At 53.9% G+C, this 26,771-nt stretch overlaps 1 protein-coding gene across 1 annotated transcript in view; it reads right to left on the bottom strand.

Moving 5' to 3' along the window:
• Nucleotides 1–788: 788 nt before the first annotated feature.
• The window catches only part of LOC104838699 (zinc transporter ZIP11), a 43,103-nt gene continuing 17,120 nt past the window's right edge, over nucleotides 789–26,771 (bottom strand). Inside the window, exons 2-5 of the mRNA XM_010578577.1 lie at nucleotides 24,419–24,488; nucleotides 2,772–2,870; nucleotides 1,463–1,621; nucleotides 789–1,290 (exon numbers count right to left, since the gene is read on the bottom strand). Of these exons, the coding sequence (XP_010576879.1) occupies nucleotides 1,212–1,290; nucleotides 1,463–1,621; nucleotides 2,772–2,870; nucleotides 24,419–24,488 (407 nt within the window). The 3' untranslated portion in view covers nucleotides 789–1,211. The remainder of the gene's footprint in view (nucleotides 1,291–1,462; nucleotides 1,622–2,771; nucleotides 2,871–24,418; nucleotides 24,489–26,771) is intronic.

The following is a 26,771-nucleotide window of genomic DNA, read 5'->3' as shown; positions in this document are numbered from 1 at the left end:
GGGCTCGCTCCTCAGCCTGGAAGGGACTAATCCTGCCTGCTCCGGAACGGCTCTTAAACAAGAGGTGCTTGAAAAGCAGAGGGTGAAGAGGCAAGTATATATGGTGCATGTTTCTGGCTCTTCAGGTAGGATAATTAATTCACTCTGATGAATTATTTCATCCTGGTGCTGCTCAGGAAGATGAGGGCTCCCGGCACGCTCAGGTCCTAACTCAGCTCCGAGGTCTTCTGAGGGATGAAGTGTGACCAGGGCCACCGCCGGGAAAAACCTGCCTTGGCTCTTCGGGGAGTTATGAACCACTGGAACCAGCAGCCGTAAACCAGCAATTGCTCGGGAAGGCCAGACACAGTCACGGGCCCATGTGGAAACGTGTCCTGCTGTACTCCAGTCAGGCAGCACATCAACAACCACATGGACGACCATACCTTGCCTTTTCAAAGAGTATATGCTAGAAAACACAAAAATTCTTCTTTCCTGTTTTTTTTTCAGAGAAAACCTCAGGGTATTGGACACAGTGCATTGGATCAATGCCCACTTAGGAGATAAATTTAGGAAAAAATGACATTTCCCTCTTACAGAGATCCCAAAAAGATTCATTTTTTATTTGCCTGGACTATATGCATCTATCAAAACAAATACCCTAGAACATTCCCAAGGACCCGCAGGTTACACGAGACCTGCAATCCCACAGAGTGCTGTATGTGTTATCTTAGCCCTATAATGCCTTCCACCTGCCTTTCGAAAAAAGTGTGGAAATTCAGACTCTGTAAGGAGTTTACTCCATTCAAATGCCTTGGTACTTAACCACAGACCAGCTTAAACACGCGACAGTGAATTTCTAATCTTCTACAGAACAAAGATGATCAAAACCCAGAGCGACCTGACTCAGAAACCAGCCCAGCGCGGAAGGGAAAGGACAGGGTGACCTGCAGCCCAGCCGACGCGTCGTCCAACAACCCTCCCGAGAGGAAAAGAAAATCTGGTGGCGAAAGGAAACCAGGACCTGCAAGGAACCACCTGTATTTGTGCTTTGAAAACCATCGATATGACGTTGGAGGGGAGGAAGAGATATAAAATTATAGGAAATCAACACCAAACCAGATCCAAAAAAATATATGTACAAAAAAAGTCTAGAGGATAACGTGTGTCCGGTTCCAAACGCCGCCGCACAAATGGCTCTGAAGTCTTCTCCCGGGGAGCGGCGCGTTGCCCTACCCGAGCCCAACGTCCAGGGACATCATCACCACAAATCCTAATATCGAGGTCCAGGAAGCCAGCTTCCCGTTGCCACTGCAGGGAGAAAAGGGGAGGGTGTGAGCTCCTGGGAGCCGGGACCAGCTTTTCGGATGAGGGAAGCGCTGCTTTATAGCTCATCCGGGCAAGGGAAAGGATTCTTCCAGAGTCCTCTGCGCTTCCCTCCGTGTCTATCTGCCTTTAGTGGCGGGCACCAACAGGGTCTCACCTGGTCTGTGCCTCGGGGATGATATCATCCATCACCACGTAGACCATGGCTCCGGCGGCAAAGCCCAAGGCGTAGGGGAGGAGAGGCTCTGCCACCACCACGGCGAAGGCACCGAAAACGCCGGCTAAGGGCTCCACCATGCCGCTCAGCTGCCCATACCTGCAAAAGACCGAGACTAAAAGCCACCAGGGACCCGGCGTGAGGGACGGCACAGCCCTCCCGCGGGGCTGCTGAGGGTCTGCAGTTCCCCATCCCACCGTCTTCCCTAATGTCAGCGTGTCCGGGAGAAGGTCAGCCAGCTGGCCACGCCAAGCCAAGCCACCTGTATCATTTTAAACGGGCAACGAAGGTGATCTGACCTAACCTAGCTGATTTTTCCAGGAAAGGAATTAAGGCACGATCCGGTTCCTTCCCCCAAGAGCTCTGCGGGATTTGGGGATCCAGCTCACAGGCAGGGATGGGTCAGAGGGGAAACATTTCCAACCAGCACAGCTCAATCGCAAAGAGGACATCTGGCCACAGCCTCAACCAAGATGAAATTGTGTTCTTCGCTCTCATTTTCTTTCCCTCTAGGCCTGCTTTAACTCTCCGGACCATGGGAACTCCCTTCCCGGCAGCAGCAATCCCGGTGCAAGTCCCAGCACCGGCTGCGCTTACTGAATTGGAGGTGGGTGGGAGGAAAAGAAAACAAAGCTTTGGCGGGAGCCGTTTCCAAGCCGTCCCCCTGCCCTCCCATCCATCACCCGGCCGAGCACACGTGCACGGGCAGGAACGCAGCCCTGCGCTCGCAGGGTTCATGCCCTTGGCTTTTTCACCTCAGGGAAAAGAAAAAATAAAAAGTGGGTTTGAAATCCAGCCCAGAGTGAAGTGAGAGAAAAAAATGAAACAAAATAAAAATGAAAAAAAAAACCCCTTTTAAAAAAAAATCCCCCCCCAAAAATGTTTAGGGCAGGATCTGGGAGCTCACCACAGGCACTCAGCAGGCAGCTGAAGCAGGATGGGGTGATCCAGCGGGATCACCGATGCATCCCTTGGGAGCTGGGGGCTCGGAGCTGAGCTTGGGCGCTGCGGAGGGAGCAGGGCAGCGCTCACCGCCCTTCCTCAAAGCTGGAAACCAGCAGCACTCCCAACAGCAGCTCTCCGTGATGCCAGGAGGCGACCCGGCAGGTCTGGAACAAACCCATCCCAAGGGCAGCTCAATGACAGAGCAATGCAAACGGATACGGGGAAGAAATCTATAGGCACCCGCTTGTCAGGAGCTGCTGGCGGAGGGCTCTCATTTCCACGGGCGAAGAGGAGCTCAGCTTACCAGAACGCTTTCCATGTTGAAAATCCAGCACCACGCAAAGGCAGGCTGACGGCCAGGCCCTCCGGGAAATTCTGAATCCCAATCCCGATTGCTAAGTTCCTATCCACACAAAAAAGCACAAATATATATATGTATTTTTTATATATATATATATATATATATATAAGGTGGAAAGCACAGCCTGGAGTTGGTGAGCTCGGAAAAAAAAAAGACATTATTAAAGATATGCCTTTTGAATGGAAGCACAGCTAGCCCTGGGGCTAGTCATGTTAATATTTAACGTGAACACAGAAAACCTCATCTTCAAAGAGCTCTGCAGCATTTAATCAGCTTCAGCACCAGCCCTGGGAGTGACAGAGACCAGATGGAGGAGAAGAGACCTGTCCAGGGAGGCCCCACGAGGCATTTCCAACCCGAGGCTTCTTGGGAGCCGCAGCATCCCTGGATCCTGGTGTTTGGGGTGGCCTCGGGCTCGCAGGTCCCCCAGAGGGTCGTGGCTCCTCCATCCCAGGGGGGCTTTGACAGAGGGGCCCCAACACAGCCCCGGGGGCGGCCAGACCCTCTCCCATAACCTGCCCCAGCTCTCACCGGCACCGTCCTTAACCACAACCACCCCTGCGTGAGCCTTACAGCCGTGGGGCTTGTCAGAGGAGAAGTATATTTTAGCCACAGGATTTCGCTTGCTTTCTCTCTTTTTTCCCCCTCTTGCATCCTATGGAAAGGCGGCACTTGGACTTCCAGAGCTGGTCTGTCCATCGGTAAAGCAGTACAGGAGGAGGCAGGCTGCTGTGAGGACCGTTCCTCCAGGCACAAGAGATAAAAAGCCTGATAAAGGGCGTTAGGCAGGCAGACACGGTGAACTTGAACTGCTCCAAGTAAAGCCCCATGTCCCCAGTGGCAGAAAACATAGCTCTTGGGAGCTGACAACTGAAGGGCGGACAGGAGAGGTTTGAAGGGATGCTCAAGGGCAGAGAATTAGGTGAGGTTTCTCCTCGCTTGCCCTCTCCCCTTCGATACTTAGACCCAATACCTATTTCAGCATCCACCTCCAGAGCACCCAGCGCCCGCCGCTGCGCTCCCCAAGCCGGGAGCTTCTCCCGCGCAGTGACCCCATGGTGGGAACACCACGTCATTCGGAGCTTATCCAAAATGGCAACAGCTCTGCAAACAGCTGGCGGTCACGAAAGCTGGATTTGCAGTGGGAGGGTTTGTTGGATCTTCTATGCGGGAGGCAGCTGCACCCCAGCTCCGTGCACCAGCACCCCCCCACAACGCCGTCACCTATCCTCAGTTGGGATTTGCTCCAGCCTTGGGACCAACCCTTCCCCTCTGCTCCACGGTCCCTTCCAGCTCGGCAGGAGTTTGGCCTTTTTGGTGAAAACCAGAAAATTGGGATATGGAGTTTTCTCCTTCACTCAAGGAACAAAAATGTTGCAAGCACCGAACCAAACAGGGCTCGTTTTTTATGGCATGGGCTCCTTAGGCTGAGCGGCTCCACGAGAGCGAACGGTAACTTGTCGCACAGCTGGAGCATTTCTCCCATCACGGCTTCACCGGTGTGTGCCGGTGGAGCTGGCCATGGCCCATCCCTGGGGGGAACACCGAGAGCACGACCGTCCCAGGAGTCTCAAAGCTCCAGCAGCGAGATGCTGGGCTGCGACCTGCCCCAGCCCACGGCTCCAGGCAGGACCCCAGTGCCTCTCTGCAAGGTCAGTTATTCCTTTGCCAGCAGCTGAAAGCTCCCTTTGCTGCTTTAAACACTTGTTTCCTATTAGTAAAATAAGACTGGTGAGAAAAATCTCTCTGGGTTGTTTAAACTTCTACAAGGGTTTACAGAAGAGGGGAGGGGAAGGGGGAGAGGCTGTGGGTTTCCCTAACCAGGACAGGCTATTACAATCAAAAACATTATTCAAGGGAAAGAGAGAGAGAACGGAGGGGGAAAAACATCCCTTTTAGAAAACACTGGAGCCGCTGTCTGTGCGCTGGGTTTTTTTTTTCCTCCTTCCCTCGCCTTCGCACAAAGCAGCTATTACTGGCCCCGACCACAACAAATTAATGGGGTGGGAGAAGGAGGTGTGAATGGAGGGGTCTGTACGGAAAGGGTGGTGAGACCCCCCCCTCGCCCCCGGTCCCGCCGGGAGGAGGGAACTCCACGCTGACCCTTGCCCCGCGCCAGCCCCGGGGGGAAAGCAAGCCCCGAGGGGCAGGAGGAAGGGGATTTTAACCCAGTGAAAGAACCAGCAGGAGAAGGTGGGTTTGCCCCTGCTCTCCTCTTCTCTGTCCCACTCACAACCCTCGCAAAACCCATCAGGGCTCCCTGAAAGCAAGAACCGGCCCCGGCCCCACAGCTTGGGCCACCTCCACGGCAGCACCAGATGCCCAGTGGGTCTGGCACGTGCCGGGGACGGGGCTGCAGCCGTCTCGGCGAGTACAGCAAGCAACAGGCTGCGGCGAGCAACGTGCCACCGTGCCACGGCACGCAAACGCCGCGGCGAGCAACGTGCGCCGGTGTGAAATGGGTGACGGCGTGCTCAACGCCAACAGCCACCCAGTTCCCCCAGCCCTCGGCAGGGAGGCAGCAAGGTGTGCCTCCTCCCAGGTCAAGATTTTAACTGGTTTTTTTCCCCAAGAAACGTGGGTGTTGGCATCGGGCGCAGGTACGCAAAGCTTCGGCGTGCGGCAGGGCAAGAGGCAAAGGCCACCAGAGACCCAGCGCCTGGTCACAGACGTCCCTGCGCGTGGGGTTTCTCGCTCCTGCCTTGGGACACCCGCCGGGCAGAAAGGACCTTCTGGGCTCAGCATCAGGCTGAGAAGGTCCCCACGTCATCTCCTGGCCTCCAGTCCCTCCATGTCCCCGCAAATGTCTTTTGCTCACCCGGACCAGACTCCCCCATCCCTAGGACCACTCGTTCCTTCGACGCTTCCTCCCACCGCAGCTCTGCCTAAACATTTCTTGGACTTTGGGGCCTTCTGAGCCTTTCCCAGGGGCACTAATCTTATCAGGATGAGGATAACTCCATGACAGCACGGAGGCCAGGAACACGTAAGCCTTCCTATTTGCTTTGCCTTGGTTCACTGCACGAAGGGTACCTCCACTCGCTGCTCAGGGGCCACCTCTGTTTGCCCAGCGCAGCGTCTCGGGAGATGTCCGGGTGCTAAGGCAAAGATTTACCTCCGATGCCCCAACTGTGAAATAAAACCATCCCAAGGGACATTCCTCCCCCGCTTTGCCGCCGAGCTGCGCACACCTCACACCTTCTCCATAGCTCCCGTGTCGAGCTGACGGCAACACGGTCGGTGAGAAAGTAACCGAATCAAAGCTGCATTGTGTACGGGGAAAACAAAGACGTCCTTATTACGGAAATAGGTGGGGATTCTTGGAAGGCTTCCCCCGACTGCAAAGAAATACATTGTAAAACAGATGCACAAAGACAGACTGGAGCAGCCTGGCCCAGGGGAGCCGAAACTCCGGGTGCCCACGGCGAGCTACGGGACACGGAGGAGATGACAACGGGGAGATGAGCCATCGTAGCCAAGAGGGGCAATCATCAGGATGAAACACTTAGAGACATTGGGGTCTCTAAAGCAAGGAAGGTGGGGAATAACTGATAGAGGGGTGTTAGAAGCAGATCCCATCTGGTCTGACGGGTCACCCAAACCCAGCTAGAAGACATTTCGCAGACAGGGACAATAACCTGCGGCTCATCCCCAACCTACAAACATGCATTAGTCTAAAGAAAGAGCAGCCCAAGGGAAACCGCACCGAACTTTGCCTGGGGATGCGCGTGCCCCGTTAGCAGCTCTGCCACCAGCACACTGGCCAACATGGGAATGGGAATGTCACTTGGGTGTCTCTTCTGTTTGGGCACAACGGACTCAGGTGTCCTTGGAAGCATCCAGGATCAAGGAGCCAACATGCATTGGACATGTTACCTTTCCCAGCTCTCTGCCTCAGCTTCCCCATCTGTAAAATGGTGGTGATGGCAGTGACATCCTCCGTAACCTTCTCGATCTGGGAATAGAAATGTCACTAGGACACATGCCATCTACACACGAGCTCTGCAGGCAGCCAGCGACGCTGGGATGGGTCTGCCCTTGCGTTGGCTGGTCCTTTTCTGCAGCAGAGCCCAGTGCTGCAGTTTTAAGGAAGAAAAGGTAAAACCGTGGCATCCTGGTGGAGCTCCACCAAGGACCAGCTCCTCGTGGCGAGAGGGAAAGACTCCATGGCCCCCGGGAACGTACCGGGGCTGGACCTCCTACCCCCAGCTCGCCTGCCAACTGCTGTGGCACCACGCTGGGAGACTCCAAGTTCACTTTCAAAAAAAAGTTGGCATCTCTGCATATTTGCAAGGTCAAGGCACAGAAAGCCTTCTATAAGCCTAAACCCTTGTTTTCAAGGGCCTATTCTTTTACAAACTGATTATGAAAGCAGGCTACATATTCTTAACAAGCCCCTTTTCACTACGGCTTTCAATTCCCTCCAGTGTATAATGTGCATGTGTATTCTTGCATGGCAGGCCCTTACATACTGTTTTGATTGTTATCGTCTTGCCATGAAAGGGCCGATTGTTTTGGGTTCCCAAGATTACATCATGGCTCCCACTCGGGCCGCCCGTCGAGGTGTTTGATCAGGGCTCGCAGGTGGGAAGGAGCTCTGCGGCGAGCGCAGGGCCCTGAGCGTTTCCCCATACCTGCCCTACCTGTTCAACACGGCTGCCGGCACGCTCTGCCCTGGCATTACGGGAGGCTCTCACGCGAGGAGGCGGACGGGGAGCTGCCCCGGGGGGGAGAAGGGCGGCAGCGGTCGCCTTCGCCAGCCCCGACGGCCGCTGGACCGCGCTCCCACCCTGGGCAGCAGGCTGAGCCATCCAGGGGCGCACAGGGCTCCCGGGGAGGCCGTCGCTTTACGTGCTTGGCGTTTCAAAGGCCAAACCTGCAAAAGCAGGTGGGAGGATGTTACTCCCACAGATTTGCCCTTTGATAATGCAGTATCTTTCATCTCAAACACTCAAAACCATTAAAAAAAAAAAAGGGGGGATACAAACCTACTGTGCCTCCTCCTCCTGAGTGCAGCCACCAGCCCCATTACCCACGGGACATAGAAATGCATGGAACAACATGGGAACCTATCCCAGGCAGGGGATGCAGCATGGAGCCCCATCCCAGGCAGGGGATGCAGCATGTGCTGCCCATCGCACGACGCCTTGAGCCTGAGAGCCCTCAGTTCTCCTCCTCACCAACAAAGAAACAACCAGGCTGGTAGCCACTGCACGATTTCCCAGTTATTCAGACATAAAAACAGAGTGGAAATTACATCTCAATGAAATCCGACAAAAATAGGCACCTTGGTTTCATTTGGAAGTCGGTAGCAGAGCCTCCACCCAAACCGTGCCACGAGCAAGGTGCTTTCCAAACGGCACCAAAGACAGCCAGCACGTCTGAAAGGAAACAACGAGAAGAGGAAAAGCGGCAGGAAAGAATCTGGGGCACCAACCAGAGGAAGAGCTGCAGAGATCAGGAGGCAGGAATGGGCTGGACGGTCGCAGGGACACCCATCTCCAATAAGAACCGCAAAAACACAAGACGAAAGTGGCACGGGTTTGAGCAGTTACATAGCCTGTGCACAAGCCGCTCCGCCAGCCTGCTCCCGGGAATAGAAAAGTTCCTGTAGGGTCTCTGCGAGAGCTGTGCGTGGGAGGCACATCCCAATGGAAGCAATGCCTGCTCCCCCGGTACTTGGCTGTTACGGCACTGCTCCTCAGTAGCCACTTCCATACCTCTTCCTACCCCTTCCCTCCCTCTTCCCATCCAATGGCTTGGGCTCCTAAGCAGCGTACCGCCTGGTCTGTGTCACATCTGCTTGCCTGGCCCTCTGCCAGCCTTAAATATACACCGCTCTGGATCCGCACGCAGTAAACATTTACAATTTCAGGAAATTTTACCCTTAATTTATCCCAAAGGTGTGCAAGCTAAGTTCAAAGTCGTAAAACCTGCTCTCCCCTCTGACTGCGGCAGCCGGGACATGAACTTTAGCTGAAGAGCAAGAAATTCTCCAGCTTTCCCAACACAAATCCCCACCAGGGCCAGGCCAGCTTGGGATGGGGCTGCCACCCACCTCCCCTCTCCGGCAAACCTCCGTTCCAGCACGGCTCGGGCCGGCGGGATGGGGAAGCCCCAGCCGGCCGGCTGCATCCTGCACACCAAGGTGATGGGGATGGGGATGGGTCTGTGCATGAAGCATCCAAACACATTCACGTGCCTGAGCTGGTTCCATCTTCAAGTTACATCACTCGGCTAAAACACGCAGGACTTTTTTTTCTACTTTCCTTTCCCCAACCCTGCCGCGTGTTGGTGTGCTCTGCGTCCTACCCACGGCACACGTGTTTTTGCTAGACTTGCACAAGCACCGAGGACCTGTCCTTCCTCCGCTCCCGAATCCCAATTCAACCAACATCTAACACAAAGCTCAGCTCCCTGACCCATCTCACGGTCAGTGCATCCCCTTGCACTCCCCCGAAAAGACTGACACTGACCCCCCCCGCCCCCCCAAACCCTTCCCACATGAACCACCAAGTTGTTATCCTTATGGTTTAACTGGCTGAGGAAACTGGGGACTGGCACGCGAAGGTAGGCAAGCCCTCCGAGGCAGCTGGCTAAGGGTGCAAGAACACCCCACGAGATACGCAGTACACGTGAGGGTTGTCACATCGGGTACCAGGCACTGCCAGCCCGGGCTCGGATGCCCTGCGGGGCTGCGGCATCTCCTCCCCATCCCAGCGAAGCCAGGGGGGCTCAGCCGAAAGGACACGAATCCGGACACTCTCCTCCAGCCGTGCCCTGATGCGAGCAGCTGCCAGCAAGAGCAAGTTCAAAACCTCAATGTCGGCTGGGGCGAGCGATAAGTGATAGAAACCGGGGCTGTGCACGGCCGGCCAGTGGTCATTGTTCTGTTATGGCAGGCGTGTATCTACCGCCGGATCGCACGGAGGGGTCCCATTGTCTAGGGACTATTTATTCCTCTGGGGTTTTAAAATCTTTATTCTTATCTGCCCGGTTATTCATGTAACTGTTTGATTTATGAGTCAGACTCACGCACAGGGTAAAAGTTCACATCTCCCCCGATCTGGAAAGCACAAAGACACGTTTCATGAGCTCCGTGTGTTCCTGCTCTCTTCTCTCTCGCCATGTTTTGACCTCGGCTACGCAGCAGGAAAGGCTCGGGGAGCCTCGGTGCTTTTTCCTGCTGCCAGATAAGAGCGTGAACGCGACCTGCGAGCGCAGGATCCGGCCAGCGTCGGCCGAGCCTCACCCAGCTCCGGCTCTCCAAGGCTGGTATCTGCAAAACGAGCAGGAGACGTGACCCAAGCCCTGGAGTCACTCCCTGCAAAACCCCCTTTGCAGGAGATGTAAGTCAGGAGGAATCGCCCTTGCCCTCCCGCTTGCTCTCATGGCACGTAATGAAAAGCAGGATCCATCACACAGCGAAATTTCTATTTGGACGGTTATGGTCCACCTAGCTAAAAAGTTAACAGATACTGATAAACAGATTAAGACATCGCTTCCTATTCTCAGCATCGCTTCCCCATCGTATTTACTGGGGTTAAATTCATGCTCAAGGAAAGGGACCAGCCCAAAACCCAACTATTCCCAGGTCTGACGCCGGTGACATCGCCCGCGCACAAACGGGGTCCCGGCAGCCGGCGGGTGGTCCCCAGCTCTGCCCAGCCCGGTGGGGAGGTGGGGACCCGGCCCGAGGTGGGATGACGGGTGGGTGAGTCCCCGGAGAGGCTCAGCCCCTGCTGAGCTCTGCCCATGCAGCGGGGACCTGCCTCAGTTTCCCTGTTTGTAAGATAAGGATAGGAAGGCAGCATTAAAAAGCAGCACGCAGAGTTGCAGGGCTTCCGCCGTCGCTGTTATTCACAGCATCTTTCCTTTTTCAGAAGCATATTGATGGGAAAAGAGAAAACGCTCAGCATCAGTAGGGGCCACCCCAAGCCCTGCAGACACCCAGCCCCGAGGCACCCTGTAAATCTCCCCAAACTGTTACAAGCAGAATGGCAAAGGCCATAAAAAGAAGAGTCTGTGGGGACAGCAAGAGCTCGCACCTTGTCAGAGCCGGCTCCCGAAAGTGATGGCTTGGACAGAAATTTCTCCATTTTCGAGCAGAAACCAAGAACATCCTTCCCTGGCAGCCACTGAGGAGCCACAGGCAGCACCTTCCAACTCTAACCATCACCAGGAGGTTTCGGTTAAGACCCTACAAGTCAGAAGCACCTATTTTTAAATACTTTAAGAAGACCCTCATGTGAGACCTCGTTAACTCTATTTTAAACAGCATCAGACTGCAGACAATTTAAATTTTTACATATTCATATAGGCACGCCCATAAATAAAGCAGGATTTAACGATGTGGCTGCATTGATCTTGGGTGGGGCTAGAGCTGGAGGGAGATACAGAACCTTATAAAGGTTATTAAAATATTTTTTAAAAAATTAAACACACACAGAAGCTGGGTGGTCTAAAAGCAGGGCTGGGATTATGGCCCACCTATAAAAATTCCCAATAATACCTGCCAATTAATGTTTATAGCTTCATGCAAAAATACCAAGCCTCTCCTTTTTGTATGAATCTTTTAATTATAAGCACGTTTCACATAGAAAATGATTTTACATGCCATGGAAATCTCACTGCAAATAGCATGCTGGGGCAGAGGAAAGGTTTAGGGGGTATTTTTTAGGGTTTTTTTTTTTTGCTTTGCCCTCCAGATCCAGGCAGCCATCGGCACACACGGCCCCCATCGCTTACAGAAAACAAAAGCCTCGAGCAAGGCAAGGGAAGAAGGATGAGTGTAGTTAATAAGGACATTATTCTTCCTCCCTGCTAGGGGCTGAAAAGAACCTGAAGGGAATCAAAAGCCCAGCTATACGTATAGATCCATATACATATGTATTTCACTCATCCTCTCTCAGGTGCCTGCAGTAACATCAGGATGGAGCTCAGCATCCCACTTGCTCCCACCACCGCGGCAGGGTTGCATCAAGGGGCTCACGGATGATTCCCCCGCGTCCCCGTTTGCATCCTGATGGGGATCATTAGCTAAGAGCAAAATTAAAAGTACTGAAACGGTTTCTCCTCTTCCCTCTCCTGCAGCATCACTGTTCAAACACGCCAGGGGAGAGAGTGAAAGCACCAGAGCGACTCCTTTATGCAGCCCGAAAACCTGGAACTAAACAATTTACTAACAGCTGTAGCTATAAAAGGCCCTATTATCACATCATGTACAGTAACAATGTCTTCATTCAAATTGCTTCCCCTCCTTGGAGGGTTTATTTTTAAACCAGGCTGCTAAAGAGAGGAACAAACCACAGGGGCTGCAAAGACAAACCTGGTGTTCAAAGTGAGCTTTGTTTGGCATTATCTTGATAAGATAAACAGGGATAATGGCTTTTTCTTTCTCTGATTTTTTCTTTGCCCTCTTCATTTATTTTAAGGTGAACAGGAACTGAACGGGTACACTTTGCAGATCAAAGCTGGGCAGGACAGACCTTTGCGGTAAGGTCCTGGAGAACTTGTGATTGCCAGGTTTTAGCTTTCGGGGCCGGGGAGGGAGCAGCCCCAGCTCACCTCCTGACTAACCCATCCTCTGCAGCACCCGCTGGGACTGCATCGTTATCGGTCCTCCGGCCAGAGCATCACACACTGCCACGGAGAGCCGGCCCCGGGACCCCTCCGTGGTCCTCCCCAGCTCTGGGCAGCCTCCCCAGCCGCTCTCCTCTAAAACACACGAGGATGATGCAGACACCCAACACGGTTGCAATGAAAACCACAAGTGCCTCACCTCCAACACGGGGCGCAGGGTGAGCCGGAGCCCTGGGGAAGCACTACAGTGCATTCAGCAGCTGCTGCTCAGGGCTTCTTGCGAACACAGAGCTGAAGCCTTCTTCTCTTGCAGGGCCACCACAGGCTGCTAAGCCATTGCATCACCCAGCCATAGCTTGGCCAGAAACCGTTCAGTCGGCCAACAGCACACCTGGGGAAAGGGTCGGCCAGCAACCCGCAAAGCCCTCTCGCAGGGAGGCGAGAAGCCAAAGCGCTCCACGCGGGAGCTGCTCCTGGCATCCCCTGCCCTTCAGGTTGTATCTGCAGACGCAGTGACCACCACAGAAAGAGAAGAAAGCAACCGTTACACAGACTTTCCACGGAGCCAGATGTTGTTTGGGAGGCCAGCTCTCTCTCATAAGTATTACAAATCAACCAAAACCCCTCCTTGGTCCAGATACTTGAGTAAGGGATAAGGAAGAAGTGAGAGAGGAGGGGAGGCTATTTATACAAACAGTGATGTAAATGCGAATGGCCAGTGAGGGATTCGTAGCCAGCAGCCCGGCTCCCAGCCAGGCTCTGGAGACCTCCCTGCTGACTTGGGAGGTCTTCTCCTCCTCCAGCCCGGGGCAATAAATAAAGGCTGCAGCACCCATCCAGCCCCAGGAGCTGGGGCCCAGCGGAGGCTGGGCTGCTACGGGCTTTCGACCCAATCATCTTGGACAAGGGACAGGCAAGTGAAGAAGAACGAGTGTTGCCACCAAACCTGCCAGCACCAATGTGGCAAAGGAGCCTCCGACATGCGGATGCAAAGCACAGAGCCCGAGGGATTCTGCTCAGCCTGGCTCCGCCATGGGCTGCACCACTTTGGGGAGGTTTCCCCGAGACCCTGACTTCAAGTGCCTTGAATTTTGGTTTCTGAATTTCAGGAAAGCACAAAGCACCCGTTTTCTCTAGCAGCCTGCAGTTTGGCTGCTTTTGGAAGATGCTTCTCATCTCCCTCACCCCCTGCCCAGCACCTCTACAGGACCCAGCAGGCAGCACACAGCTCTGCTCCAAAATTCCCTCTTCGGCATCTCCACGGGCTCCCCAGCAGCATCGCCAGCCGAGAACGACCTCTGACAGCCGGCTGCCTCAGAAAGAGCAGTTGTCCGTGCAATGGAAAACCACCCCCGGCCAGCCAAGCACCCGCTTGCAAGACTCAAAAAGCAAAAAAAGCACCCTCCAAAAAGCATCCCCCCCCCGGCACTGGTGCACGGGGATGGAGGGAACGGACCTACCCCGACCTCCCCAGCCTGGCAGGAGGCAGGACCAGCACCACAAGGCCAAGGTAAACCATTCGAGACGCGGTTCGCTGCCAAGTACTGCCGCTCTCCCGGCTGGAGCCTTGCCTGACAGCAGCTGCCGATCCGAAATGGGTTCCCTTTGCCGGGGGGGCTCGGCACGGCTCCCCCCGCCTCTGCTTGATGGTGGGACATAAGCACCTTCCCACCGCCCATCCATCGCCCAGAGGACCCGCGGTGCTCTAGGCAGGCGAGGGTCCTTGCTGGGGTCCAGAGACCTGGTTTGCATCAGGGAAGTCTCCCCCACAAATTTAAATTCACCCTGAACCAGTCTCCAGCAACCCCGATTACTTTGACCAAACCAAGCTACTGCGTTTTTTGAGGACCAGGAAAATGTTTACGCTCTGCTCCTGATCCAAAGATTGGAAAACAAGGTCTCTGCTCCTTGCCTGCATCTCTCCACATCAGGGACTGAGTGGCAAAGCGCCATAAGACCCCAGATTTAACCCTCCAGCATTGCACCAAAATGGGAAGCAGGTCCGTCTGCAGGACGATAGACTATCCAGGCACTGCAGGAGAACAAATGTTTTCCTGGTGAGGAAAACATCTAGTAGCTTTGAAGGCAGCTCAATAAAAACACTGCAGGCCACACCGCTTCCCACCGCATTTTTTTTGCCCGTCCCGCAGACCTGGCCATGCAAGATGACAGGAGCCGTCGGCAGCTCTGGAGCTGCTCCGGGAGATGCTGAACGCGCTGTTGTGTTTGGTGTCATGCTGATTTCATTATTCACGCAGTAATAATTTTTCTTGGATACAGGAGGAAGCCAAGACATCGTGGTCAGTCTGGCTCCTGTCTGTCAGTGGTGTAAGTTTGTTTATCGAGGATAAGGAGCGGGAAGGGAGGCTCTGCCACTCCACGGACCACGGCCATCCTCCGTTCAGCCTTGCACCAGGGGCTGCTTTGTGAGATCTCCCCTACACCACAAACCAAGCACATCGGAGCGGTCCTGCAGCATCTGCTAAGGCTTCAAACAAGAACTGGGGAACTCCACCCAAGATGACAGAGATACTGCACAACCCTGCAAACGTCTCTGTGGGGGGAAAGCTGTACGAGCCCACCTCACGTTGCTTCCCAGGCACCCACTTCCTTTTCCTAAGGACCTAGAAGAGGTGTAATACCCATTTACAATAACTGTTTTCCGATGGGCAAAGAGAGAAATACAAAACTTTGGCAGATGGAGCGCACGTGCATCAGCTCTGCTGCTCCAGCAGGGCGAGCATGGGACGTCTGTCCCCTCACTGCCAAACCGAAGCCCCGGCTCTCCCGGCAAGTGATGGAGCAGATCGCTTTCCCAACATCCACGCAGCCTGATTTCATCCGGAGCTGAGACCTGTTCTTCTGCCCTAAATTGTGCATTTCTTCTCTTAAAGCCAATCTGCACGTTTGCACACAGGGGCTGGGACATCTGCTTCTGAGGCTTCTGGTGGGAAGAAGCCATCGCCGCCGGCAGCAGCCTCCCTCTCCTCTCCATCTCTTCAGCCATCGCTGCTGAGGTTCATTAAGCCACGATGAGAAACGCAGCAGCTGAGGAGCCACGGTCCTGGTTTATGGCTTGCCAAACCCTTCCAAGCCACTTTCTTCTCTAGAGCACCAGCCGTGGTGAAAATACACCTGGGTACCATCCCCACCGTTCACAAAAGAAAAACCCTCGAGAAACCTACCCTGCTCATTAACTCTCACTTAGTAATAAACATCTACCTTCAGGAGAGGCTAATTAAAAGGTGCTTAATAAGCATCTTCCAACAGTTTTATTTTGTAACCAGCGGCAGCGTTGGGCTTTGTTCTGCACCTCGGGCAGGAGCAGCCTGGCTGCAGGAGCAGCATTTGTCTGGGATCCCGGGGAAACGTGGAAATCCCCGTGCAGCCCCACCTCACCTACCATCAATAAGTGGGTTTCTTCCATTAGGTGTTTCTGTGCACGGCCTTCATCCGATAAAGAGGTTGTGATTCGACCCCACATTTTGATCCTACCCGAGCAACCTCTTTATTAGCTCCACTGTGGATCTATTCATAAGCAAGAGGCAGAGATTGTGTGTGTGCAAACGAGAGAAAAACCCAGTGTGTCTTCTGCTGTCTCTCAGACCACAATGATTTCCATTCATTCAGAGAAAACACAGTATAAAATTTTTGCCTGGTTTCAATCTCCGTACATTAATCAAGCCGATTTTTTTTTTCTTCCAGCCTGAGAGACACAGCGTGGGAGGCACAGGCTGTCCCATGAAATAATATTTTCCAAGCCATAGTCAAAGTCTGCCTGTCAACTCGAAGCCTCTTTTCTGTCTGTTTTACCAAAGCTGGACAGGAAACAATCTGTGGGCACAACAGATCAAAACAAGGCCAGCATTCCCAGCAAAAGGGCCGATGAATGGGAACCATTGTGCTGCAGTGGAGGAAACATCACCATCATCATCAGGGGGAAAAAAAAAATAAAAAAATATCTGTTTACATCACTTCCACACTCACACCCGCTCTCCAGCTGCCCTAAATAGGAGCTTTCATTCAGGAGATAGCCAGGGCAGGTGGGATGCTGGTGGGAGCTCCGGTGCCACGACGCGATAGTCTGTCGGCACCAAAAGCACTTTGCAAGCCGAGCTGTGCTGGGGAAGGGCAAGCCCAAGTTAAATATTAAACCCACAGAAACGTGCACTTTTCCACTTCCTTGCATCCGCGGCGAGCAGGGCTCGGACCCTGGACAAAACGTTACCTGCAGCTTGGAGAAGAGGATGCAACAAGGTTGGATTTGGGAGCTGCTGAAGGGGAGAAGGAATCCGTCCTTGCCCCGAGAAGCTTCAGGTTGAGGTGAGAAAAGCTCGCTGGGTGCAGGTCCACCTCGCCCAGGAAAAGAGGGTGCTGAGGGGGTGACCCCCACAGGAGGGAGATGCCTCTGCCCCCCCCCGAGACCCGGGGGGTTCCCCTGCCGCCGGCTCCCCCTCCGACTGCTACAGCTGCTAAAGGGGATCCACGCGAACCCCGAGAATCGCTCCCCAGCCACGCAGGGAAAGCTGCCATCGTCACCACAAACAGAGCCCCCCCAACTCCCCCTGCGTTAAACCAGAGGCAGCAACTGACACCCCGCGGCCCCACCACCCCTAAAGGTACTCCGCTTCATCCTAAAGCAGAGGTTTGCCAAAAATTTGCCTGCGCCATTTTTAACCTCTCTAAATTATTTGCATCCGTGGTATCCTAAGAGGACCCGGGGCCCAGACCACCCATGGCTTAACAAAACATTTCACTTTATTTTTCAAACTTATAGTCCTTCATATATTTCATCTGCTCATAGTAATTTATAGCATTTAACTCGATATCGGTTTCACTTATTTGAACGCTGTCTCGCGTCTGAAAGAGCAGCCCTCTGCTAGGCGTTTTGCCAGCAAAAAAGCCACATTTGGGAGTCCCGTTAGCTTCAGGGCTTGCCCTACAGCGGTGCAAAACTATGAATCAGCCCCAAATCTGCGGAGAACAGGCTGATAGGAACATGGATGTTACCACCTAGTGTCAGATGGGAGAGGAGCAGCAACCAGGGATGGGGATGGTTCGGCTGCAGCTCTTGCTCTGCAGAAACCGCCAGCGTCAGACTGCGAGCCCAGAGCCTGCAGGTCATCCCGGGCACCTCTGCTTTCCTGCCCATCAGCAGGGACATGAGCTTTCTACCCCGGAACAGGGGTGCATTGAAAAATAAAAATGCACGATGCGCTTTGGGAGAGGAGGAGTGCAGTAAAATCCCATCCGCGTTTTATTCTGTCGTTTCAGTTCGAGTCGGACTTGCAGATACTTCTTGCCTGCGACCAGCCAAGTTACTCGCTGTAACAGTCAGGTCCGCACTGTCCTAACTCACCTCCTATTTTTGATGGAAGAAGTAGAGAAGCAGCTCTGCCCCATCCATGCCAGGAGCACAGGGAAGGTGCCCAGAGCAGGCAGCACAGACACAAGCCAGCAATGAAAATGCAGAACATAACATACGATACGTATATCGAATATACGAACATAACATAAGATACATGGGAATAGAGCACCAGGCTTGGCTGTTCAAACCATTGCACAGGGAGGTATTTTGTGAAACAAGCCCAGCAAACGTACAGTAAAGGAGATGAATGCTTTTTCAGACAAGGCAGAAGTCGCCCGTCATCTCAGCGTGGTTAGCCCCGGCAGCCCGGCAGCGCATATCACGCCAAAGCTGAAAGGCTGCGGGAGCACCCAGCCCCAGGCTGCGGATGGCTCGCAGCACTGGTCAAAATTAAAATTAAATGATCCCTCTGCCAAACTTAGACCTCACTGATTACCCAGGACCTGAAAACCCTGCCGCAGTTGAAACTATCTTTTTTTTTTTTTAAATTTTATTTTCTGGCACATACTGTCCCTTGTGACCGGACTTAGCCTCATGCCGTGACAAAGGCTGCTTTCTTACAGAGTTAACGCTGCAGCGCACCGTGGCCCCGCAGCTCCCGTGCTGTGTCGCATGAGAACAGACAGCAACTCCGGTCCCTGGGGACACCCGTCCCCCCCCCAGGACCCCCCGATCCTCAGAGGATGCTCTGTCCCTGCAGACCGCCCAGGGCTGCAGCCAGGCACTGCGGTGCTCACGTACCCTCTGTCCTACGATTCGGAGGAAGCCTGAACCAAACCACAAAGGACCTAGAGATGGACGGTGAGGGCAGGGGAGCTGGAGCGGGGAAAAGAGAGGGCATCTGGGCAAAGACCACAGTTTGCAACGCGTGCTTACAAAGATCGTAGCAAAAAGCGCACTGGCAATCGTGTTGCCAGCATCTCCCAGTAGCTTCGGGCTTGATTTTCCAGCCTTAATAATAACCTTTTATCCTATTTTTTAAATTACACACACAAACAACATTAAAATAATACTGAGGCTGCAAAATGACACACTCGGAGGTTACACCCACGCAGCCACCATACGCTACAGAGACTGGGAGGAAGACCCCCTGTGCACCCGTGCTCGAGGGGGAACTGGCACGTGGAGATTATTTCCCCTGGAAGAGCATCCCAAGTGCACAGGCTTCACATCCCACATGGAAAACAGCTCAGCCGGGAGAACCGCGGGTACCAGCCGGTGAATTGCCCGTTGCCTGTGGTGCCAGCCAGTGATGCAGTGGATATCCTAACTGCTGGAAACACAGTGCCGTGATTACAGAGGAGCAGATCAGCCAGAGAGGGACTGGCAGAGAAAATCCAGCCAGTTCAAAGTTAATTGTGCAACAGATTCCCTTTTCCCCCCCAAATTAGCCAGCCAAGGAAGCCATCCGAGTCCAGCCCCCACTCACTGCACAGATGAGACCGGCTGCAGAAACTGTCCTGCTTTTACCACTCGCCCGTCTCCCCCCACCGCTGCCATCCAGAGGCGAAGCCCTCACCCTCCATCCGCCTCCTCAGGGCACTGGGTCCATATCTTAAAGACATTCCCAAATCTTTCTCCTGTTGAAAGCAAAATTGCTGGCCCAGGCTTTTTACAGTAGTTTTCTGTTCACTCTGCAGTATAACACAGGTATGTTCAGAAGTTCCTGCAATCCTGACCAAGGAAATTAATTTCATGGTGAATTCCTCTTTGACAGAAAAAAATTGCAGGAAGAAGCCACGCTCCATAAGAAAACAGATTTGGCTTTTTGTGTGCTTGCATACAACACAATTACAAGCTGCCTCCTGCTTTCAGAAAGCAAACAGCACAGGGAGGATTTGTAAGGGGCAAGTAGAACTAGCCTCCTACATCCCCACTAACCCCCCCCGGGGACATCCCTCTCCGCTCCCCTGCACCACCGGGCTCCCCCCAAATCCAGTCATCACACCAAGGCAATGGCACGATGCTGGGTGGGATGGGGAGGGGGATACCCAGCCCCTCGTGTTGATTCTCAAAGGAAGAAGCTCCGATGGGGCAGGGAGGGGAGAGAAAAAGAGAGGTCCCCAGGGACCCTACCTCCCCCTCCGCTCTTGTGTTTCCAGCCAAGGCACGAGCTCCCACCACGTGGGCAGGGGATGAGGGATCGGAGATGCCGCGGGCTCCTGGGTGCCAACGCAGCAGTGTCGAGGTGGGTCTCGAAGGAAGGGATTTGGGTCCAGAGAGGACGGCGGAGTGGGCACTTAGGATCTCCTCCCTGCCTACCCCAAACCCCACCTTGCATCTGCCCAGCGTGGCTGGTGTAACCCCCCCACAGAATGAGGGGCTCAGGGTTGCCCCAGGGTTCACTGGTGGGTGCTTTTGTCCTCTAAAAGACCCAGCAGGGACTTGGAGAGAGGAGACCACCCCGACACACGCAACTCCCCTGCACCACAGCCCCGGTGGATGGAAACGTGCGGAGCGTGGCCAGCAGCGGGGACCTCTCCCAGCCCCTCTCTTCCTACACCCAGCCCCAGGAAAACCACCGACAAAGTGCACCAGTGTTAGACAGCCCTGCCTGCACCCCTGCCTGCACTCCTGCCCACTCCGCATCCCCAGAGCAGCCGAGGGAAGTGTAAATTCAGCCCGTCTTGATCTCAGCAGCTCCAGCCCCATCTGGTTCCTGTTAAATCAGCCACACAAGGTGGAGAGGGTTTCCTCCCCCCCCGTGCTGTAGTGTGCAAAGAGGGGGAGGTAAAACAGCTTTTTTAAGACATGGCTGCCCTTCTCTTTACCTTCCTGCCTGGAAGGCAGCCAGGAGCAGCTCTTGCCTCCCTGCTCACATCTGGAGGGGACCTTCCCCTCCCGGGGGCTCGCTGCACACCCCACACCGGGCACCGCTCCTCTTCCTGGGTATCGCTCCTCCACCCCGGACACACACTCGCTCTGGGTCTCACTCCTCTTCTGTCATCGCAGCAGCTTTGTCCTTGAGCCACTATTTCCAGCCCATGGGACTTTCCGATGATTTTATCCTTGCCAGGAATTGGGCAGGCGAACCGCAGTCCCGCAGCAGGGAGGGATGCTCCTGCCCAAGGACGAGCACCGACTCAGCCCCCCATGGGAAACACCCTGAGAGCAGACATTAGGTTGTCCTAAGCCCTGTCTAAACTGCCGTAAAACCTACATCACCTTTCCAAAAAAAGGCTCAAGCATGCTGCCCAGCTGAAGGAGCACCAAAAGCAAAGATCCAACCCCACCGGCAAGACCCCACCTTCCTCAGGCACGGGACCACGTTTCGCTCACATCCCCTGACAAGCCAAATAAAGTGGGTTCCCCCCACGCCGCAAGCCATAAATGAAACAATTCACAAGGCGAGGGGCTGTAATCCAAGGGCGAGCCCTGGCACCGGCAGAGAGGAGCCGTGGAGGAGCGAGATCGCAGGAACGGAGCCTGCACACCCGGTGGCAGCAAAGAAACGCGGACGAGTGCGGGCAGGGGCCTGGCAAGCAGCACCAAGATGCTCCAGGGAGATGGGGTGGATGGAGAAGCCCGGAGGGTCGGATCCTGCAAGCGTAGAGGTAAGGGGCAGGACCCTACAAGAGCGCAGAGAGTCACAGAACGGCAGAGGTGATGCCAGCACATGCAAAGCGCTGGGTGTTTTAAAAGGCAAGAATCCCACCCTGCTTCCTAATCATCCTTTTATGGTTTTTAACCAAACCCCAAAGTCTCCCCCTGACCCAGACCATCAGCTGCAGGTCTCTGCCTGCACTACGCTGCTTACACTGCCCGTGCTGGTGCTCACCAGCAACCGCAGGTTGTGCTTCTCTGCAGCACACCCAGCCCCACTATCCTTTAAAACCCCAAAATGGGTCCCTTGCCATGCTCGGCCAGGGCTGAGCTCTGCACCGGCACAGCCCCAACCGCACGGCCAGGGTGGGAGCCCCGCAGCATCCCTCCTGCCGCGGGCAGCACCGAGAAACCTTCCAGCCGCCAGTGCAGGGGAAAGTCCTTAGCCTAGGAAAAGCCTTGCGGGATCCCCGCAAAGTATCGGGAACAGGGTACTAACCCTCATCCTAACAAAGCCGGGGAGCATGGCTGCGCTACGTGGAAAAAAAGCGAAGCACGTGGGACCGTGACGGCCGGCTGAGGCAGGCAGGGACCCTGTTGCAACACCCACCCTTGAGGTGCGCCGGTGCATGGCAGTTTGCACCCAGAGAGCTTGCTTCAGACCAGCCTGAAAGCAAACCAAGCCAGAGCAGCACCCGGCTGCTCGCAACGCCCAGACGTCGCTGCTGCAGCACCGCTGCGGTTTGCAGAGCGGCTGGTGCTCTCCCCTTCTTCCTAATCGTCTCTCTGCAAACGCGCTGCTTATTTGCAAAGCCCGTGGCTCTGGAAACAGCCCTTCAGGATAGAGCCCGGCTGTGTCTCACCAGGGCCCTACAGTGAGCTGGAATGAATTCGGGCTCCTGCCGAGATTTCACCCCTCTGGGAGCAATGCAATCAGGCAGTGCGCTTCCCCAGGCAAGCCAGCATTTATTCATCAAGCACAAGTCAGCAAGGAAGGTCCTTTGGTTAGCATGGGCAAGTCACAGCCAACCCTGGAAACATACAGCAGCCATTGCAAGCATCCTGCATCTTTTGCTCGGGCTCTGAGCGTGTCGGAGCGTTCATAAATACTTTTGCACAATTCACGGTTTGAAGGAATAAGCCTTCCCGAGAAGCAGCTCACCCCAGCTCCGGCTCAGCTTGGTGCTAATGCGGTTAGTCACACCCAGGGGGAAGCAGAAGCAGAATGGAGGAGGTAAACCGAGTCACGCAGCTGTTTCATTAAAACGCTATTTCAAAATAATGGACACGAAGGGGATCACGACTGTCATGTCCTCTAAGAGCTGAGGTTGGCCAAGGAGCAATTTCCCCTTCGGATGTGTCAAAAGAGTTAGCTCTATTTCTCGTGTTAGCTCACATGAAGTATAATTCCACTGCTGTTTCTTAAGCCTACATAACACAAATTAGCCACCTAAAATTTTACTCTTGGATATTTCCAAATGGCTTCACAGCGGAAGGCTACACCAAGCGATTTTTGGGCTGCCCGCAGATGACAGTGACAGACAGATTGATGGCAACGAAGTTATTTTGCCTCCTTTCGCAGCTGACTAAATTTGCATTGGTATTTTCATGGTACAGTCTCCACCTTCCATCTAACGTGATTAATGCTGTTGTAAATACAGAGAAAGAACCAGTTGCTTCTGGCTTCTTAGCTTTTACTGAGCAGCTGATGAAAAAAAGTCCTTTTGTTCAAGCATCTCTAGAGCCTCCACAGACTCTGTGAAGAGCCTTTTATTTCAAAAGGTTAGAAAAACGCGCCATCTAGAGCTGGTGTATCCTGCTTTTCTCACCACAAATCTGGATAGTATCTGCTGCAATCAAAGTCCCTGGGGCAGCGTACCCGGTGCCAGCCCGTGCTATCAGGATGGGTCCCCCATCAGCTGGGGATGTAACAGGGCATTGGGTACAGAAGGTTTTGCTCAGGTCTTTGCACAGTCCTCACAAATGCAGCTTGTGCTTGGCCAGAGAAGGGGCTGGACAACCTGGAGGGCTCCAAAAACATCCCTGAGGCCCCGTAGATCCTCTGGCAGGAACAAGGCGGCTGAGACATAATGGCATTTTCATCCATGAGCCATAAGGGCTGGGCAGGTTATTCACAGACCGAACACACTGCGTGTCCCCAAACGACATAAATTACAGCATGGGTCTGGTAAACAAAGGGTGAAGGGAACGTGGTGTGCTATGAGTCTCGGGTGTAAAATTAAAACAGAAAAAGAAAAGCAATCGGTAACGGCATGTCGAGGAGCCTGGGCAGGAGGGTGCCGTTTGCGAGCCAGCCGCCAAGAGGTGCCAGCAGCTCTTCCATGGCCGAGGCAGCTCCTCCGGCTCCTGCTTCGCACCAGACTTCTGCCTTTTTCCCATTTCTTTAGCAATGCACCCAGTCAGCCCAGTTTCAGCTCTGCCAGGGGCAGCTGGGTGTGGGGAAGCAGCAGGGCTCTCCCTGCTATCACCCACCCTGTACCCTTCAGGTTTTGCTCCTGCTTGGTATGAAAATGTACCTGAAGCCCAAGCTCCCCCCCAACCCCTCCAGGCAGTTTAAAGGAGCTGAATTAACCCCCCCATGTTCACACCAGTCCCTTAGAGAAGCACAAAAGGTTTTGCATGGGGGCACAGGGGCAATGCTAGTGCTACCAAAAACTGAGCTGGGCGAAAGCGGCCGCTGACAAGGCTGGAGCAGGGATGCCGGGAGGATTGAGGGTCTTTATTGCCACCAATTACAGAGAGTAGTGGCCCTGCTTGGCAGGAATGGAAAACAAAGCCACTGCACGCTTTCCAACAGCTCTGGCAGCTGCTCCTACCCGTTGGGGATGCTGCTTTTGTGGAAAATCTTGGCATTTCTCTGTCACGCCCTGACAAGCACAACCACTAGGAAAATGCAAGAGCACTAGGAATTTCTTCTGCTCCTTCTGCCCACGCTTGTGCATCCAGACAAGTTTCAGTCAATGCATCTCCAACCACCCTGGCTCAGTAGCAACGTGGGACAGACAGACAAACTCCAAGAAGCAAAGGCACACACAAAACCTGATGCACGCAGAGCAGAAGCGGTGTTGTGGCTTACCTGGCGCTTTGGAAGGTCGCAGACGCCGATTTTCCAATAGCCCCGAATCCAACTCCCACAGCCAGACCCTCTGAAACAGGAAAGAAAAAAACAGTAAGGTCAAACCCTACAGCAGCCCTGAGACTGTCCCACCTCCTGCGCTCCAACAGAGAAAGACTGGCATGAGCAGGAAAGCAGGACTCCAGGCCAGGTCATTACCCTTCTCATTTTAATCTAAGTTCATTTAACCTAAGATCAATACAAGAGCCTGCCACACTGCCCAGGGTACTTCCCCACTACGAACCCAAACCAGCAGTTTCTCATGAAGCCAACACAGAGAGGAGAGATTTTTGTATTTATGAGTGCACTGGAGGGGAAAAGATCACAATCCCCACCAGCTGAAATATTATTTTAGTAAGGAGCATAGCAGTGCAAAACACCAAAATCTGTTCACAAAGGTTCAGGCTCAGCAAACCTCTCTGCAGAGGGTTGTCCCTGCAAGGTGCAGATGACTTGGTGCCACGGGGGCTGCAGAAGAACCAAACACCAATTTCCCCCGTGAAGTCCCCAGGAGCTGTGCTAAGCCAGGACCAGGCTCCCAGCAATGCCACCTTCCCCGTTTCTGCTCCCCCCGTGCCCAAATACCAGCACGACGCTTGTACAGACAGTCTCCAAAGCAGAAGGAAACCCAAACTCCCCGAGAAAACTCCTACCTTGCGGATTATTTTATATTACAGATAATCCCATGATTTTAGATTACAGTTATTCCCACAAACCCCAAAGAAAACCAGACGAGGAGCACTTCCCAGGAGGGCAGCGGGTGGGACAGACCTGTGATCCGCTGCTGCCTCCTCCGTGCAGCTCCTCGGGAATAACGGCTCCATCCTTCTCCGCTCTCCTCCTGCCCTTTCTCAAACTTTTCTTACCCTCTCACCACTGGCACAGGTCCCTGTCCCTCCCAGAAAATATCTGATTTTCAGAAAGCGTCAAACCACTGCTACTTTTGTTTTTCCTTTGTTCAAAATCCCCATTTTTGTTTTTGAGGCCTCTCTGGTATCGCTCCCCTCCAAGCAAGGTTGCAGGGGGTGGAAAAACATTCAAAGAACAAAAGGAAACCTGTTTGTGTAGCTGGCTGGGTTTTTACAGCCTTCAAAGGAGGCAATTACCTGCTCCAGCTGCTGGTAGCCACGTGAGGGGACAGTGGGGACTATTCAGATGAGCATTCAAACAGGTTGAAAATGTCACTGAGAGTGTTTACCTGTGTACTGGAGGATGAGGTCTCAGAAGAAGAGGGCTGTGTGTGTGTTTGTGGTCTTCTGAATTTCCAGTTGCCTTGGAAACACACCGTAAAAATCAGCACTAACTCAGATAATCACGGCATTTGCATCGAGTCCAGGCTGAACACGGAGAGCTGAAACACTCGACAACTCCTCAGAGCCCCGATCCAAGCCTTGTGCCAAGGCTCAGGATGGAGACAGGGGAAACGACAGCAGCAATCAACCCCACGTACAGGGTTACGGGGTAAGGAGACTCCAAATTGTCCCTAAAATATCACGTCTGGATGGTAACACCATCTAGTGAAACAGCCGGGGGAACTGGGGCACGCGCCAGACCCGGGAGCGATCACACGCTGGTGCAAAGTGCTCACACTGCCCAACATCACCCGCCCGGGAGATGGGCGAGCGCCCGGGGACAGGAGCAGAGCCACCGAGGGCTGCGACTGCCCAAAGGGGCTGCACCTGCCGATGGTGATGGTTTTGAAGGTCTCTGCTCTGCAGGCAGTTAAGCAAAGTTTGGGAGGCAGATCTTTTTAAAGACGTTTAATGGCTGTGCTCAGGACGGCTATGAGGATGTAATGAAGCTCCACACAAATGGGTCTGGCACTGCTCTTCCGAAAGATTTCTTTTTAAGCGAGACTCGCCCAGAGAGCAAAATTCAAAGGACAAAAGCGCTCATTTGTGTGAAAAACAAAAATAGCTTTGACAGAGGGGAGAAACCACAACGATTTCCCTGCTGCAAAGCAAGTCTCACGAATAAGAAGCTCAGCAGCACAATTAATGAAAGTACAAATCACATATACATGGAAACAAATTATGGGAAATTAAAATCAACAGATGGTGCGTAGTGAACTGCTTCTTTGGAGAGGGAGAAGCAGCCGATGGTGGAAGCTACAGCACGGTGGAGATGCTCACCAGCACGGAGAGGAGGAGGTGACGCGGCAGCTGCTGGCCATGGGCTCGTCCAGGTCCCCGCTTCCCACGAGAGGACATCAGAGCTGGGGCGGGATGAGTATGACCACGAATCGGCCAACGGGCTGCCGACCCCAGAGCATCTGACAGGAACTCACAGCCAAGCAAGTCTGGTGTCACGCGTG

The sequence above is a fragment of the Haliaeetus leucocephalus genome, unplaced genomic scaffold, assembly GCF_000737465.1.
Source record: "Haliaeetus leucocephalus isolate CR32 unplaced genomic scaffold, Haliaeetus_leucocephalus-4.0 Scaffold646, whole genome shotgun sequence".
NCBI classification, from domain to species: domain Eukaryota; kingdom Metazoa; phylum Chordata; class Aves; order Accipitriformes; family Accipitridae; genus Haliaeetus; species Haliaeetus leucocephalus.
Note: the sequence above shows the minus strand (reverse complement) of the source record. Positions and strands in the feature narration are given on the sequence as shown.